General features: G+C 40.0%; 2 protein-coding genes across 3 annotated transcripts in view; one reads left to right on the top strand and one right to left on the bottom strand.

Annotated features, from left to right (window-relative positions):
- The window catches only part of ERP44 (endoplasmic reticulum protein 44), an 88,250-nt gene extending 73,998 nt beyond the window's left edge, over positions 1–14,252 (bottom strand). For both annotated transcript variants that reach the window (XM_052645073.1, XM_052645074.1), the window contains exon 1: positions 14,027–14,252. In XM_052645073.1, the coding sequence (XP_052501033.1) occupies positions 14,027–14,083 (57 nt within the window). In that variant the 5' untranslated portion in view covers positions 14,084–14,252. The remainder of the gene's footprint in view (positions 1–14,026) is intronic.
- Positions 14,253–14,550: 298 nt separating this feature from the next.
- Positions 14,551–17,003, top strand: part of INVS (inversin) — a 133,783-nt gene continuing 131,330 nt past the window's right edge. Inside the window, exon 1 of the mRNA XM_052644796.1 lies at positions 14,551–14,652. The gene's annotated coding sequence lies outside the window, so the exon portion shown is untranslated. The remainder of the gene's footprint in view (positions 14,653–17,003) is intronic.

Consider the following 17,003-nt stretch of genomic DNA (forward strand, 5'->3'; position numbering starts at 1 on the left):
TTCAAAAGCATCAATTCTTCAGTGCTCAGCTTTATTTATAGTCCAACTCTCACATCCATACATGACCACTGGAAAAACCACAACCTTGACTAGATGGACCTTTGCTGACAAAGTAATGTCTCTGCTTTTTAATATACTGTCTAGGTTGGTCACAACTTTCCTTCCAAGGAGTAAACGCCTTTTAATTTCATGGCTGCAGTTGCCATCTGCAGTGATTTTGGAGCCCAGAAAAATGAAGTCAGCCACTGTTTCCATTGTTTCCCCATTTATTTACCATGAAGTGATGGGACCAGATGCCATGATCTTCGTTTTCTGAATGTTGAGCTTTAAGCCAACTTCTTCACTCTCCTCTTTCACTTTCATCAAGAGGCTTTTTAGTTCCTCTTCACTTTCTGCCATAAGGGTGGTGTTATCTGTATAGCCGAGGTTATTGATATTTCTCCCGGCAATCTTGATTCCAGCTTGTGCTTCTTCCAGCCCAGCGTTTCTCATGATATACTCTGCATAGAAGTTAAATAAGCAGGGTAACAGTATACAGCCTTGACATACTCCTTTTCCTATTTGGAACCAGTCTGTTGTTCCATGTCCAGTTCTAACTGTTGCTTCCTGACCTGCATATAGGTTTCTCAAGAGGCAGGTCAGGTGGTCTGGTATTCCCATCTCTATAAGAATTTTCCACAGTTTACTGTGAGCCACACAGTCAAAGGCTTTGGCATAGTCAGTAAAGCAGATGTTTTTCTGAAACTCTCTTGCTTTATCGATGATCCAGCGGATGTTGGCAATTTGATCTCTGGTTCCTCTGCCGTTTCTAAAACCAGCTTGACATCTGGAAGTTCACAGTTCATGTATTGCTGAAGCCTGGCTTGAAGAATTTTAAGCATCACTTTACTAGCGTGTGAGATGAGTGCAACTGTGGGTTGTTAGAGCATTCTCTGGCATTGTCTTTCTTTGGGATTGGAATGAAAACTGACCTTTTCCAGTCCTGTGGCCACTGCTGAGTTTTCCAAATTTGCTGGCATATGAGTGCAGCACTTTCACAGCATCATCTTTCAGGATTTGAAATAGCTCAACTGGAATTCCATCACCTCCACTAGCTATGTTCGTAGTGATGCTGTCTAAGGCCCACTTGACTTCACATTCCAGGATATCTGGCTCTAGGTGAATGATCACACCATTGTGATTATCTGGGTTGTGAAGATCATTTTGTACAGTTCTTCTGTGTATTCTTGCCACCTCTTCTTAGTATCTTCTGCTTCTGTTAGGTCCATACCATTTGTGTCCTTTATTAAGCCCATCTTTGCATGAAATGTTCCCTTGGTATCTCTAATTTTCTTGAAGAGATATCTAGTCTTTCCCATTCTATTGTTTTCCTCTATATCTTTGCATTGATCACTGAGGAAGGCTTTCTCATCTCTCCTTGCTATTCTTTGGAACTCAGCATTCAAATGGGTATATCTTTCCTTTTCACCTTTGCTTTTTGCTTCCATTCTTTTCACAGCTATTTCTAAGGCCTCCCGAGATAGCCATTTTGCTTTTTTGCATTTCTTTTTCTTGGGGATGGTCTTGATCCCTGTCTCCTGTACAATGTCACAAACCTCCATCCATAGTTCATCAGGCACTCTATCAGATCTAGTCCCTTAAATCTATTTCTCACTTCCACTGTATAGTCATAAGGGATTTGATTTAGGTCATACCTGAATGGTCTAGTGGTTTTCTCCACTTTCTTCAATTTAAGTCTGAATCTGGCAATTAGGAGTTCATGATCTGAGCCACAGTCAGCTCCCAGTCTTCTTTTTGCTGACTGTATAGAGCTTCTCCATCTTTGGCTGCAAAAAATATAATCAAGCTGATTTCGGTGTTGACGATCTGATGATAACCATGTGTAGAGTCTTCTCTTGTGTTGTTGGAAGAAGGTGTTTGCTATGACCAGTGCATTTTCTTGGCAGAACTCTATTAGCCTTTGCCCTGCTTCATTCTGTACTCCAAGGTCAAATTTGCCTGTTACTCCAGGTGTTTCTTGCCTTCCTACTTTTGCATTCCAGTCCCCTACAATGAAAAGGACATCTTTTCTGGGTGTTAGTTCTAGAAGGTCTTGTAGGTCTTCATAGAACTGTGCAACTTCAGCTTCTTCAGCATTACTGGTCGGGGCATAGACTTGGATACTGTGATATTGGATACTTGGATTACTGTGGCATATCTTGGAAACAAACAGAGATTGCATCCAAGTACTCATTTCAGATTCTTTTGTTGACTATGATGGCTACTCCATTTCTTCTAAGAGATTCCTGACCACGGTAGTAGATATAATGGTCATCTGAGTTAAATTCACCCATCCAGTTCATCTTAGTTCGTTGATTCCTAGTGTGGATGTTCACTCTTGTCATCTCCTGTTTGACCACTTCCCATTTGCCTTGATTCATAGACCTAACATTCCAGGTTCTAGGCAATAATTTATTCACTGTATGGTCACAGTTTCAAGTTGTTTTTTTTCTTTGGTATAATACTGACAGTGTAATCAGCACCAGAAGACCACAGGGGCTGGAAGCTTGTCATGCTAGCTTATTACTTCACACAACTAATGCACACAACTGTAATACCACAGGATGGACAACTTGAAAGTTACCTAAAAGAGCAAATATATTCAATCATTCATTCATCCACTCACTGACTCCTTAAACTAAACAACATTTGTTGAGCACTTAAAACATGACAGAAATAAAAAAATGTAAATGCCTATGATGTACCATGGACACACTCATAAAGTCTCATTTTGTCTTCCCTGAACTCTTCAAAAGAGAGGACTGTATTCTATTTGACAGGCAAGAAAAAGGAAGCTCTGAAAAACTAAATAACTTTCTAACATTAAGTGGTCAAGCTCAATGCCATTTCCAAGTTCCATGGGCACAAACGCATGTACACACGTGGGCAGCTTCTGTTCTCAGGTAGCCAGTAATGGTAGACTACAGCAGGACCAAACAAGAACATGTGCCCAATACTACATTGTTCAGAACACACATTTCACTGTTAAAAAGTCCTTTCAAATATGCACACATAAAAACTGGAAGGATGGATATACACTAAAATGTTTCAGTGGTAGGAGTATGTACTTTTTTCTTCATTATGCTTTTCTGTACTATGAAAGTATATTGCATTTCGCAATCAAAAAAAAAATGTCAGGAAATCTTTTGTCTTAACAGCTTGAATTATTACAACTTCAAGTTGTGACCCATCATGTTACACACCAGAGAATATTTTCAATTTAGCAAACTGGGGGAACACTGGGATAAACAGCCAAGGTGACTCCCAGCAGAGCCAACTGGGCCATGGCTGAGATCAATATTACCATCAAGCCTGTTAGGGAGTTCTACCTTCTTGGGTCATATCAGCAATTTAAAAAAAAAATAAGGCACAGAATAGAAAAAAAGAAAAAAGAAAATGTCAGCAATAAAGACAGCTTTGCAAAATGTGTTTAGGTACACGACTTACTCTTCTTATGCACTGCACCTTCTTCACAGCATGCCACACACACTGCCTTTCTTGCTGCTCCTTCTACATGCCTGTGACACTCTCACATCAGGGACCACTCTGGCTAATGCCCTTGCCTGGAAGGCTCTTCCCCTCAGGAAATCCCAAGGGCTGACTCCCTCACCCAGTCCAAAGCTCACCTTCTTGGTGATGCTCACAAACTCCTACTCCTCTGGGCATTCCTGATCCTCCTTACCCTAGACTTACCTTTTCTTTGTTTCATACACTCAACAAAATTATTATTGAGCACTTCATCTGTGTAAGGTATTGTACCAGAAACTAGTACCTGAGAATAAAAAGGTATGATACCTTTTTAGCACTTTTGTTCCACAGAATCGTAGAACCATGGAAATAACACCTCGTATGAGTCAGACACAAAACCTGTATTAGTCCTCAGAAGTTAATAGGCGAGACAACAAAAGGTGAGAAGCAGCAGATTCAAGATTTGAGCCCAAATCTCTGACTCCTAAATTAAATATTCTCCTAGAAGTTTTCTTTAGTTGATATACTTTCAAGTTATTATTAAGGAAAAAATACTTCACTTTGCCTCTGGAAGATACTCACGATCAGAGTGTAGGCACAATTAAATAATAAACTGGACAGTTTCTGAAACAAATAAATAGAATGTGGTTTAAAATGCAGCATACTTTTTACAGTTCTAAAGCAAAATTATGGTACCTGAAACTGTTCATTCAAAGGTTAAATTAAGAACCAAATATTTTGCAACACTGTGGTACTTGTGTTAATTGTGAAGAGATCACAAGACTTCCTATGAGAATCAGAATCCATTTTAATAGTAAAAACTGGTGCTAGAAAAATTGAGGAATCAGTCCATTTGAGTAGCTGTTTTCAAAGAATTATTTTGACTACTAAAAAAAAATTACAGCTCTTCTTTATCTCAGCTCTTTCAGAATGTGAAGTCATTACAGAAACATGAGCTTTTACTAGCTGCTGCTGCTGCTAAGTCATTTCAGTCGTGTCCGACTCTGTGAGACCCCATAGACGGCAGCCCACCAGGCTCCCCCGTCCCTGGGATTCTCCAGGCAAGAACACCGGAGTAGGTTGCCATTTCCTTCTCCAATGCATGAAAGTGGAAAGTGAAAGTGAAGCTAGCTGGGGTTTTACTGCAGTTGGGTCAGATTCTCTTAGGGAATCCTCTGGTAACCTACTGGTTAGAGCTCTTCCACTGCAAGGGGCACAGGTTTGATCCCTGGTCAGTGAACTAAGATCCCGCATGCTGTCTGGCACAGCCAAAAAGAAAAAAACTCTCTCTTAGATCACACACACAATTGAAACCATTCTTCACTCATAAACAGACTTCCATATTGTTTCAGTAATATTTTAACAGCTGGCATTTTCCCCTACATTTTATAAAACTTCAAAAAAAAAAAAAAAAACCCAGCTCAACAGCAGGCATGTAAATATGAGAGTATCTTGTCCAAAGGACCAAGGAATTATAACTACATTTACTATTTCCCTTTATATTCATAATCTCTACTCCATCACTGGGCTTCCCTGGTGGCTAAGACGGTAAAGAATTTGCCTGCAATGCAGGAGACCTGGCTTCAATCCCTGGGTTGGGAAGATCCTCTGAAGAAGGAAATGGCAACCCACTCCAGTATTCCTGTCTGGAGAATTCCACGGACAGAGGAGCCTGGTGAGCTAAGTCTATGGGGTTGCAAAGAGTTGGACACTACTGAGCAACTAACACTTTCACTCCATCACTAAATCACAGTTTCGTCAACATTTTGGAGTTGGCTCAAATTTCTTAGAAAATGCTTTATATATTAGATATTGGTTTGTCTTAATGAACTCATGTAACTTCTGGCCATTGTAAAGTGGGCAGGAAGAAAAATGCACATTAACTTCTGGGTTTATCAGATTAGAAGATTAAACTCCTGGCAAAGGTATCCTTCTGAAACCTGAGGCAAACAAAACATATGGGGGCCATCTTTCTACAGGTAATTTTAATAACTAAAATGTAGCAATGTTCTTAATCAATAAAGTTTTCTCTAAAGTATCATTTCTGAAGATGAAGCACTCAAAAGGAACTTTATGATGGAGACAAACTGTAGTCCCTCAAATCCCAACGTCCCAGTCACATTCCAGTGGAAGGCTCATTGGACTGCCCCAAACAGTCTATGCAATCCTACTCAATTTTCAGTCGAAAAACAAAGCCCCAAGAAGGACAGTGACTTGTCCTAAACTGCCTTGTGAACTAGTAGATGAATCAGTACTAAACACTCAAACTCTTATTTTTGAGTTTTAACTATACTGTCTGAGGTGAGGTGAAAGTTGCTCAGTCATGTCCGAGTCTTTGAGACCCCATGGACTATACAGTGTACGAAATTCTCTAGGCCAGAATACTGGAGCAGGTAGCCTTTCCCTTCTCCAGGGGATCTTCCCAACCCAGGGATATTGTCTGATGTCTCCCTAAATTTGCTATCAGGCTGCTGCTGCTGCTAATTCACTTCAGTCGTGTCCAACTCTGTGTGACCCCATAGACGGTAGCCCACCAGGCTCCCCCATCCCTGGGATTCTCCAGCCAAGAACACTGGAGTGGGCTGCCATTTCCTTCTCCAATGCATGAAAGTGAAAAGTGAAAGGGAAGTCGCTCAGTCATGTTTGGCTCTTCATGACCCCATGGACTGCAGCCTACCAGGCTCCTCCATCCACGGCATTTTCCAGGCAAGAGTTCAGGAGTGGGGTGCCATTGCCTTCTCCAAAAGACAAATCTGTGCTAATAAGACAACTAACATTTTTCCAGGTTATTGCTACCCCTTGGACAGGCAAGATATATGTTCCTCACATGCACTGAAACACTATTTATCTGAGGCATTTTCCTCATTCTTTACCTCACCTTTGTCTTGGGTTTCTGAGACAGATGACAACTAGACCAGCAGTATCCAATGGTACTTTCTGCAACAATGGAAATGGTTCATCATCTGTGTTGTTCAATACACTAATCATGGCTCAGTGGGTAAAGAATTCATCTGCAATGCAGGAAGACACAGGAGATGCTAGTTCGATCCCTGGGTTAGAAAGATCCCCTGGAGAAGGGAGATGGTAACCCACTGCAGTATTCTTGCCTGAAAAATCCCAAGGACGGAGAAGTCTGGCAGGCTACAGTCCAAAGGTTCGCAAGGAGTCAGACACAACTGAGTGATTGAGCACACACACATGTGACCACTGTGCCCTTGAAAAACGGCTAGTGTCACTGAGGAATGGAATTTTAGATTTTATTCCATTTTAATGAATTTACAGTACAGTTATAGATAATTAAACCTTCAGTCACTCTACCGCACATGACCCACCTAGTGAACTGAGCAAAACACTAACAATAGAGTCCCATAGAAATTCCTTTTTTCCAGTGCTAAAAATTCTTCTGATGCCTAAAGATCTTTTTCTAAAATCTCTTAAGTTCAATTACAACAGCTTCCTTCCACTACTAGACTCTTAATCTTAAGGAAGAAATGGGAAAAGTACTGGTACTCTAATTCACCTGACAGTTTTCTTTAGCTCCAATACTCAAATATTTTTCTGAGATGATTTCTTCCTTCTTTTCCCTTTTTTTTTTTTTTTTGGTATTATTTCAGTAATGTTCATGTCTACACATTCAGGTGACTAAAAATTAGATACATTAAAATATAATGTTCAAGGTTCAGAAAATCACACAACTAGAGGAATCAGAGATCCTGATCACAACATCACTGAAGGAATCAAAGCAGTTAGAATCTGACTGCAGTCTCTACAAGAACAGAACCAAGACCTGAAATCCATGGCATTACATAAAAAATTTCTCCACAGTCGCATTTTTGTCCTTCTCCTCTTCAGTGGAGTAACTGGAATACTACGGAGAATCCACTAACGACCATGATTTTTATTTTGGCTAAGATAATAATGAGCTGTTCTAATGGAAATTGGCCAAAGGGTTTGCTAGCTTCTTTAGGGCCAATTCTGACATCTGGCCATGTCAGTGAGCCACACAGGAAGAATCCTTAAAAAAAGAAAAGGAAAGAAAACCCCAAAAACAGGTATCCAAATCATGATACAGATTTATTGTCATTGAAGGATATAAGCTTTCTTATTCATTCCACTCAAGACTGAAAATTAACTCATCAATTTAACCTTTGAAGACTCTGTTCTCGTCTTCTTTCAAGACTTCTGATTCTGCCAATGAGAAGAAATTTGCTTCTTTTTAGATGTCTACAGCTGTACTTCTCATACTTAATGGTCATATATGAATCAACAAGGCACACTATTAAAGTACAGATTCTGAATCAGTATGGCTGATTTTGGGGGGCTCCAAAATCACTGCAGATGGTGATTGCAGCCATGAAATTAAAAGACGCTTACTCCTTGGAAGGAAAGTTATGCCAACCTAGATAGCATATTCAAAAGCAGAGACATTACCTTGCCAACAAAGGTCCGTCTAGTCAAGGCTATGGTTTTTCCAGTGGTCATGTATGGATGTGAGAGTTGGTCTATGAAGAAAGCTGAGCACTGAAGAATTGATGCTTTTGAACTGTGGTGTTGGAGAAGACTCTTGAGAGTCCCTTGGACTGCAAGGAGATCCAACCAGTCCATTCTAAAGGAGATCAGCCCTGGGTGTTCTTTGGAAGGAGTGATGCTAAAGCTGAAACTCCAGTACTTTGGCTACCTCATGCGAAGAGCTGACTCATTGGAAAAGACTCTGATGCTGGGAGGGATAGGGGGCAGGAAGAGAAGGGGACGACAGAAGATGAGATGGCTGGATGGCATCACCGACTCAATGGACATGAGTTTGAGTGAATTCTGGGAGCTGGTGATGGACATGGAGGCCTGGTGTGCTGCAGTTCACAGGGTCGCAAAGAGTCGGACACGACTAAGCAACTGAACTGAACTGAAATAACAAACATACATACATATTCAAGCAGAACTATAAATAATCAGTAATTATGAAGAAAACAAACCTTTGGTTGTAATCAAATAAATGTACATTTAAACCAGATAATACTGTTGGTCTACTAAATTGGCACAGACTACAAAAACACCCATTGTAACTAGTGTGTGAGGAAGTGGATATACTCTTACATTGTTCATAAAAATAAACATCTGTATAACTTTCCAGTAGGGCAAATTTGTCCAATGTATCAGAAATCCTAAATAAAAGACATACCATAAAAGAAAAAAAAAAAGGATTTAAGATATACAATTCTAGAGAACTAACCTGAGAATATATTTGCAGATCTATAGTGAATATCATTGTATGTGAATCATCTGCACATTTTTTTAACAACTGGAAAACTGGAGATGACCAATAACTGTATTTTATATTAAAAATATCATTTATATTAAAATAGTAATATTTTAACAAATGATGAAGTAAAATATAGTGCATCAAAAAGTTGAGTTACTACAAAGCTATTAAAAGTCAGAGTCTACAGTGTGGAACATGTTGTCAGTAACTGTGACAATCAGACATTTTTTACAAGGCTTTTACAAGTTTTAACCCAACCAAAATACTACTGAGTTGAGTAGTACGCTCCAGTGCTTCTCAATCTGACTGAATTTGAGGATCAACTAAGGTGATAAAGAGTTAAAATAAATGAGAAAAGTCTGTTACCTTGTTGGTGAGAACTCAAAATGGCAAAACTCCTGTGGAATTTCCACTATCTAGCAACAGCTACAAAGTTACATTTATTATTTGCCTGAGCAACTTCAATTACAGGAATCTATTAATATCTCAAAGATACACTAGCAAAAGTAGTTCTGAAAGTAGTTTAACATATTTGTTAAAGCAAAAGAATGGGAACAATAGTATCCACATCTACCCAGAGGAGAAATAAACAGTTTAAAAGAAATAAGGAATATTCCTATCCTGAATACACTTTACACTCTAGGATACACTTTACAGATTTTAAGAGGGGTGAGGTGGGCAGAGAAAGAATGAATAATGTGCTACAGTTTACAAAGTGTATGGAGAAACAGACAGATATACAGATACAAGTAGACTGCTTACATTTCTTTTTAAAAGAAAGAAATAAAAATTAAAAAAAAATTTTTAAGTTTTCTTATATTAGGAGGAAGTTAAAAGAAGAGAATAGACCAGGGATAGCCTTCTGTAAATACAGTTTGTTTTATAGATTCCTTTGAAAGCAGTAAACCTTACATAATGATAATTATATATTAGAAAATAACTTTTTAAAAACTGAAAAAGAAATGAACCTAACTACTGCATTGGTGGTTAAACCCACATAAAAGTTAACTACAAATGTATTGGGAATAAATGGAACAGAGAAACATGAAACCACACCACGAGGACACAATCAGAAACATTCAGAAAGTGAGAAATAATATAGGACAGAGGACCCAGTTTCTCAGCAATAAATTACAAGGGAAAAAAAAATAGAGATTGAGAGAGAAGCCAAAGATTTAAAAATTTTACAAGAGATGTATAATCCAACTGGGATGTATGGCCCTTACACAGCTCCTGCTTTGAACATTCAATTTGTTAAATTTTTTTCTCTTTAAAACAGGAAAATCTTAACACTAAGTATTTGATGATATAAAGAAATTTCTGTTACTTTTTCCACTTGTGACAATGGTATTCTGTTTTTTGCTCTGTTGTTTAATTCTCATCTTTTAGGGAAACATACTAAAGAAAAAACAAATGACCTGGGAATTAAGAACAAAGCAAACAAACAAAAAGCAATGTTTAGGTCCCCCAGATATAACTAGCCCGGTAGAGGACCTACACAGAATTGTATTAAAATTGGCCCAGATGGTTCTAATGAGCAACCAGGTTTTATAAACCATTGATCTGGAGCAAGCCATATCAATAGGATAAATAACCCACAGAGTTCTAAATGTAACAACATGTATCCAGAAGTACTCTTTTTGATGACAGGAATCAGTATTTATAATAGCCACAAATGGCTAAAACTGACATCTCTGAATTCTACTGTACTTATTTTTTAAGGTACTTAAAGAGTTTAAACAAATATTTACTTAGCTCTCTGATTTACTTAGTTCCCTAAGCAAACACTTCTTGGCTTCTTATACATATTGAACCAGGAGAACAATAATGTCCAGGCACAAGGCAATTAGGGCTAGTAACAATTTATGATCTATAAACCTAACCATCAAGAGATTAATGAGAAAGCCTTCTCCATAAAGTAACTGGAGCAGCATGTTATAAACCTGTGAACCACAGAAAAGGTGGTTTAGGCTGTATCAGACAACTTCATTCCAACTTAGTCTTATTTCACTTATCTCATACTCTCAAAACTCATGTACAAAACCAATGCTGGAAGAACTATTAAGAAATAAATAATTTAAGGGGAAAATGATCACTTTTAATCCTGAGTAAACCCATCTCAGAAAGATAAGCAGAAAAGAGCTAATGGATAAGTAACTGATTTTTTGGTTAGTGATAAAACATCCCCTTAACTTATCCTATGAGCTGCCAAGTAAAGACTGTCACATAGCAAAATGAAAAGATACTGCCATGATACATCTGGCCAGATGCTTTTTCTCTGATTCAGGTAGCTCTCCTTAAAAGCACACACAACTGAGAAGGAATTTCCCAATCCAGACATTATATACATGGAGCTTTAGCAGAGAAATGCTGCTCCAGCATTCAAATCATCCTCAAAATATGATAAACAATTATAGAGGCAGAGATTATGCAGTTTAGGAACTAGAGTTGTAATCGCACATCTAATGGATCAATTCAAATCATAACAGTAATAATGTAATGACATACAGTAAAGGCATCAGGAGGATTATGCCTTTTTTGCATTTGCCAGGTGACTCAAATACCTTTTCTGATTTACCCAAAATCAGTGTCTACAATACCTGACTTTGCCCAAGACATGCTGCAAATTCAGTAGAGTTTAAAAATAATTGAAAAGCAAAGCGTGTGTTTCAAAAAGCAAGCCCAAAATACAAGAACTCATTGTCTAAGACCCTGGCTTTAAAGCTATCTAAACATAAAAACTCAGGGAAGAAAAAGTTGTTACATTGAACTTTTATGTTTAGTTACCCATCCCAGAAAGGCTTTTAAGCCATAGCATGATATATCCCAAAATGATTTTGAGATAGAGGTCGAGGGAGGGGAACTACCTGCATACAGAAGTTTAGGATTTTATGTTTCAGCTGTCATCTTATGAACACCACTAAACAGATCTAGTTCTTCAGGGTGGAGGTATAGTTTGCCTGAAAAAAAATCACTGTGGTAAGAGACTATATGGCTTTTTGGAGCATGCCATTTAAGGGAGAGAAAGAAAATGACCTCAGCTAAGTGGGAACTTAGATATTCAATGGCTGAATGAGGGAGGGAATAAACTTGAAGTCTGAGAGTGGAAGTTGGAAGGAGGAGGAAGAAAGTACACTAGAGAAGATAAAGGATATATTTTTAGACAGGTGGGCTACTGAGTAAGCAGGTTCCATCACAAGAACAGAACTGGCAATTGGGTAAGTAATTGAAATTGTGATCAGACAGATGTTCTATAAATATTTGCTAACTGGGATATGATTATTAAAACTACTTTGGTAAACACTGTGTTCAAACTGAATTTAGCTCCGCTTGTAACTCTGGTTTACTAAACCTTTTCTTGGGCTTTATTTTCCAGCGTATTAACCTTTACAGGTTAACCTTTATTCTCTAAAATACCTTATGTATTTTATGTACCTATTCTGCTACATTTATTTAGAGAGGTAAGTATACAAAATGTTAACTAGATTTTAGAAAAGTATTAGAAAAAAATTTTTTATGCCTAACAAGGTTTGTAGGCTTTCTATAAAAAGTGTAAGTTATTTCAAAACAAATTATTTTTCTTTCTTAAATTTAGCTCTATAGCCAGTGAATCTTATAGTTTCTCTAATCAGTATTTCACCTTTTCTTTTCAATCTCTTATGATTTTTGCCCTTTATATTTTTTGTAACCTAGAAGTAATTTCTGGCAAACAACTCATAATTCTGGCCATTTTTATGGGTATGGCAAGATTAGTATCTATTACCCTTAAAGACAGTGGTCTCTGCGTATTATTCTAGTACTCCAGAAGAAAGAGACCCACAGGGTATGATGCAAGATTACCAGAAATAGTTCTCTACAGAATATTTTCCTCTATAGAGAAGACACTCGTTACCCTATGATTATAAGAAGTGACAACAGGACACTTCATCATGTAACATTACCATGTTTATATGCAACTTTTAGTTCTCAAAAGTATTTTGACATACTATCTTTAGTTCTTTAATAGCACTTTTCCTCTGAAAAAGTCCAGGTACTGGGTATGGCCTTTGAATATGACTTGAAAAATCGCAGAGAAAAGAGGGAGGAGAGAGGAAGGAGAGGGGAGAGAAAACAGGAAGAGAGGGGACAGGCAGAGAGAAACTATTTCATACACAAACATTAAAAATTTAACGTGATATGGCAGAATAATCACTGAGTCAAGACACTTGCTTCAAATCCCAGTTCTGCCAGTAACCAGCTATATGACTTCCTGTGAGTCATTGAATTATATTTCTTACATTGTCAAGAGTGATTTTAACTTAATGTTCAACTTAAATTTAGCTTTATAAAAACTTACAATTAAAGTACTTTCAAATATCGTGTTATAACAACAGTTCAATTAAAAGTACATCATTTTGCCACATGGAGTTAGTCCTTCACTTTTGTCTAAATTTGACCTGCAGCCTGGATTACTCAGGTTGCACACTTAAGATGTACTTTGGAGGAAGACGGAGTGGGGGAAGATTCCTTTGCAAGATGGGATGGTGCTAAGCCGGTGAGGCAGTTAAGGAATAAGTGCACATGTATGCACAAAACCTGGTCATTCACCAATCAGGAGCCTGAAGAACAACTCTACTTAAATTTCGGGGTGGAGAAGGGCAGTATAACCAGATGTGAAGGAGGCTCTGAGCTGAGGCTTTCTGGTAATCACAGCCTCCACCCTTCAAACCTTTGCTCCCCCAGTGGATACCAAACCAGCTTCCAGTTCCGGGTTCTCAACCAATCGTATCAAGCCACAACAGAGGGCTCCGCCGACCCGGGCACCGTTTCAGGGCTCAAGAGCGAGATTCACAAGACCCCAGCACCTGTCGGCCTCACACTGTTCCCAAAAGAAGGGGGTGGGAGGGAACAGAAGGTCTACGCCCCGACCTTTTGGACACAGACTACCACCAAGTTCATGAGCCCTCTGAACTGAAACAACCTCCGAAAGCCAGGGGAAGGGGCGCTGCTCGCCCTGACCCTCCCACAGATTCTTCTCCCAGGGCTAATTCTCGGGTTTACAGGTCTCATTCTCCGTCCGTGGTTTCTCAGGCCTCAGGAACCCGGGGCCTGGGAAGCGGACAGACGGATGCCGAGAATGAAGGCAGCGGGGGAGGGTGCACTCCTCGCCACCAGGAGGAAAAAACAGGAAAGCAAGGGTAGGAGAAGCTGTGTCCCCCTCGGTAAGGGCGGGAGACAGACAGACCATCTATCGAAGGGTCTGTCATTCCTTCACTCACTCACCAGGAGAAGCAGGGAGCATCTGAGGTCGGGTAAGGATAGGAAGATGGCAGGAATCATGGTAACGCCAGAGTCCGCGGCAGGGACAGGCGCTGGCGTCTGGGACTGGAGAAGGCTGGGTTAGGATAGGAAAGGGCTGGGCTCCGGGCGCCGGCGGCAGTGGAGGATTCTCCCGGCAGCGGGACCCCGTCCTCTCGACCCGGAGCTCCAGCGGCGAACACCCGGGACAACTTCCAGAGAGGCCTCGCACACCCTCACTTCCGGGTCCTGCCTCTCTCAGAGCCCGTCGGAACATGTAGTCCTGCGCCATTCTCAAAAAGCACGTCATCAAATGCACGGAACTCTTTTCCCATCAAGCTCTCGGGCCTGGTCCAGCAAGTCGGCCGCGCGCGGGGCCTTGTGGGATAGAAAGGGCGTGGGGGAGAGTTATTAGGGGACGCGAACTACAATTCCCAGAAGGCTGTGCCGTCAAGAGCCTGGCGCTGCCTTCCGAGGGGTTCCACTACTTTTCAGCCCGGTGGGCTCAGCCCCAGCTGGATGTAGTGGCCTGGCCTGGCAGGAGGGGCGGCCCAGCGGGGGTCGTGCCTCCTGGAGCCGCCCCCAGGACGTGAGTCCTGGAGGAGGCGACGGTGAGTAAGAGGGGGCCTGGCTGGGGAGGCTCCTATCGGTCTGCAGTGCTTAGCCCCTGCCTCAAACTGTCGGCCCTCCTGGCCTGAGCTGTGGCCTGAAGCTCCAATCACTGGCCTCCTTGCCTACTTGCTCTTCTCTCTGCGTTAGTTCTAGTATTATAAAGTCAGAACCACCCCCTTGTTGTGTTTCAGTGGAATGTGTTAATGACTTACCTGTAATTGTCACTTTGGACTCCTGTAAGGAATAGTTATGGGATGGACTGGGGAAGCCCGTTGTAAACTGAAAAGCTCAGTTCGAGAGTGATTGCTACTGATGAATGGATCACTCCTACAGGATAATTACAACACTTGCTAGCCAACCAGTTAAGGAACTTAACCTGGGCCCGGTTAGCTCTCCAGATTCATTTACGAACACCTAGCTAGATCGCCGTGCAGCCAATTGTAGCCAAGCAATCTCAACTGAGCTTGCCTGGTAGCTCAGCTGCTGAAGAATCTGCCTGCACTGCAGGAGACCCTGGTTTGATATCAGTCACCATCTCTGAGAACTTTCCAAACAACCAATCCTTTGGTCCTAATCGCAGTTACTCTTCCTTTGCTTGTGACTACAGCACCACTTTGGGCTTCCCTGGTGTCTCAGATGGTTAAGAATTCGCCTGCAATGCAGGAGACCTGGGTTCTGTCTCTGAGTCGGGAAGAACCCCTGGAAAAGGGAATGGCTACCCACTCCAGTGTTCTTGCCTGGAGAATTCCATAGACGGAGGAGCCTGGCGGGCTACAGTCCATAGAGCTGCAAAGAGTCAGTCATGACTGAGCGACTAACAGTACTACTACTACAGCACCACTAGTTTTCTACAGTTATTAGAGCGTTTATTACACTGACTTATTTTATAGTTAGTTGATGATGATACCTTTGTGTTTTATAGAATTTCATAACTAAGAGGTTTTGATCTATAAAAATTAATGAAAAACAGCGCTAAAAAATTTTTGTATACATTTGAGGGTTTGTTTTTTTTTTAAAAAGGATTTCTCAGGCTGACAAAATTAAATAGTGATGGAGTCAAGATTTTTATTTAGGTCTCCTCTCTCCTAGTCTGGTGTTCTTATCTCTTTACCACTCACCAACCTCTCTGGTAAATAGAAATGAGGAGTTATGAAAGATCTGAGACAGATGAGTATGAACTCATTACTCCAAGAAACTAAACATTGACCCTGGTCACCCTCTGGACTTAGTACTCAGCCTATGACTGATTTTTCACTCAACAAGCATTCACTGAAAACCATCTATCTACCTGTTTCTGTACTAAGTTGCTAAGAATTATGAGATGTATATAAATATATATAACTGAGATAAAATTTTTAATTTATTTTCTAAAAGTTTTTTTTGTGATTGTGATGTGTCCAAAACTCTGATCACCTTGAGTGATCTAAAGTGCAGAACAATGTCTAGAGATCAGAACAGTGCCTATCACATAGTTGCCACTCAACCTGTTGAATGAATCTGCATGGTCTGCTGATTTTATGTTTCATATTTTACGGGAAGGCAGAGCTGAGGTAGCCTATGTTTACACTGCATATTATTAAAGAACTGGACCTTGAGCCCAAGTATAATTACTCTTCTGTGTTTTAACCTCCACCCCTGTTTTGCAGCTTCTTTAAGTCACTTTAATTTAATCCTGCATATAACTGGTTTTTCTGACATGACAGACTTGCTCAAACATGACAGAAGTCTCTCAAAAGGCCCATAATTTCTGCCAACACATGAACTGAAATTGTCAGCAAAATAAAGCCATGAAGAGCTAAACTTTACAAAATTAAGAAAATACTTTCACTTTAAAATAACCAATAATCCTCGTCAACGACAGTCAAGCTCATGAACTGTAATAAATTTATTTTACAAAAGAGAGTCACAGGGATTGGAGTTTCACTTTTTGTTAAAATCAGAAGAGGGCTTGCTTACCTTTATGGTAGATATTAGCTGAAGCCAATTAACAGCCGCTCCCTTTAGATAGGTACACATATCCAGTTTGCCGTGTTACTTATCACTCCCCGTGTTTCTTGTACTTATCTCCCTTATCCTTGTAGGTTCAAGTTTGAAACTTTGATAGGACATCTTAAGTTTAGGATGCAAGTTTATCATCATTGATGAAACTACTCCTCTTTCCTTCCATCAGGTACTTGAATTCTTCCTGCTCCTTTTCTGACATAATCCAATCTCTGCTTAAGCACTCTTATGATAGGGAATGTACTATTTTCCTATGCAGTTAATGCATTTCTAGAAGAGTCTATCAAACCATATCAAATGACCAGTCAGCAAAATTTTCCTTAATGAAACATGGTTTATCCTAATGGTG

This window comes from Budorcas taxicolor, chromosome 8, assembly GCF_023091745.1.
Source record: "Budorcas taxicolor isolate Tak-1 chromosome 8, Takin1.1, whole genome shotgun sequence".
NCBI classification, from domain to species: domain Eukaryota; kingdom Metazoa; phylum Chordata; class Mammalia; order Artiodactyla; family Bovidae; genus Budorcas; species Budorcas taxicolor.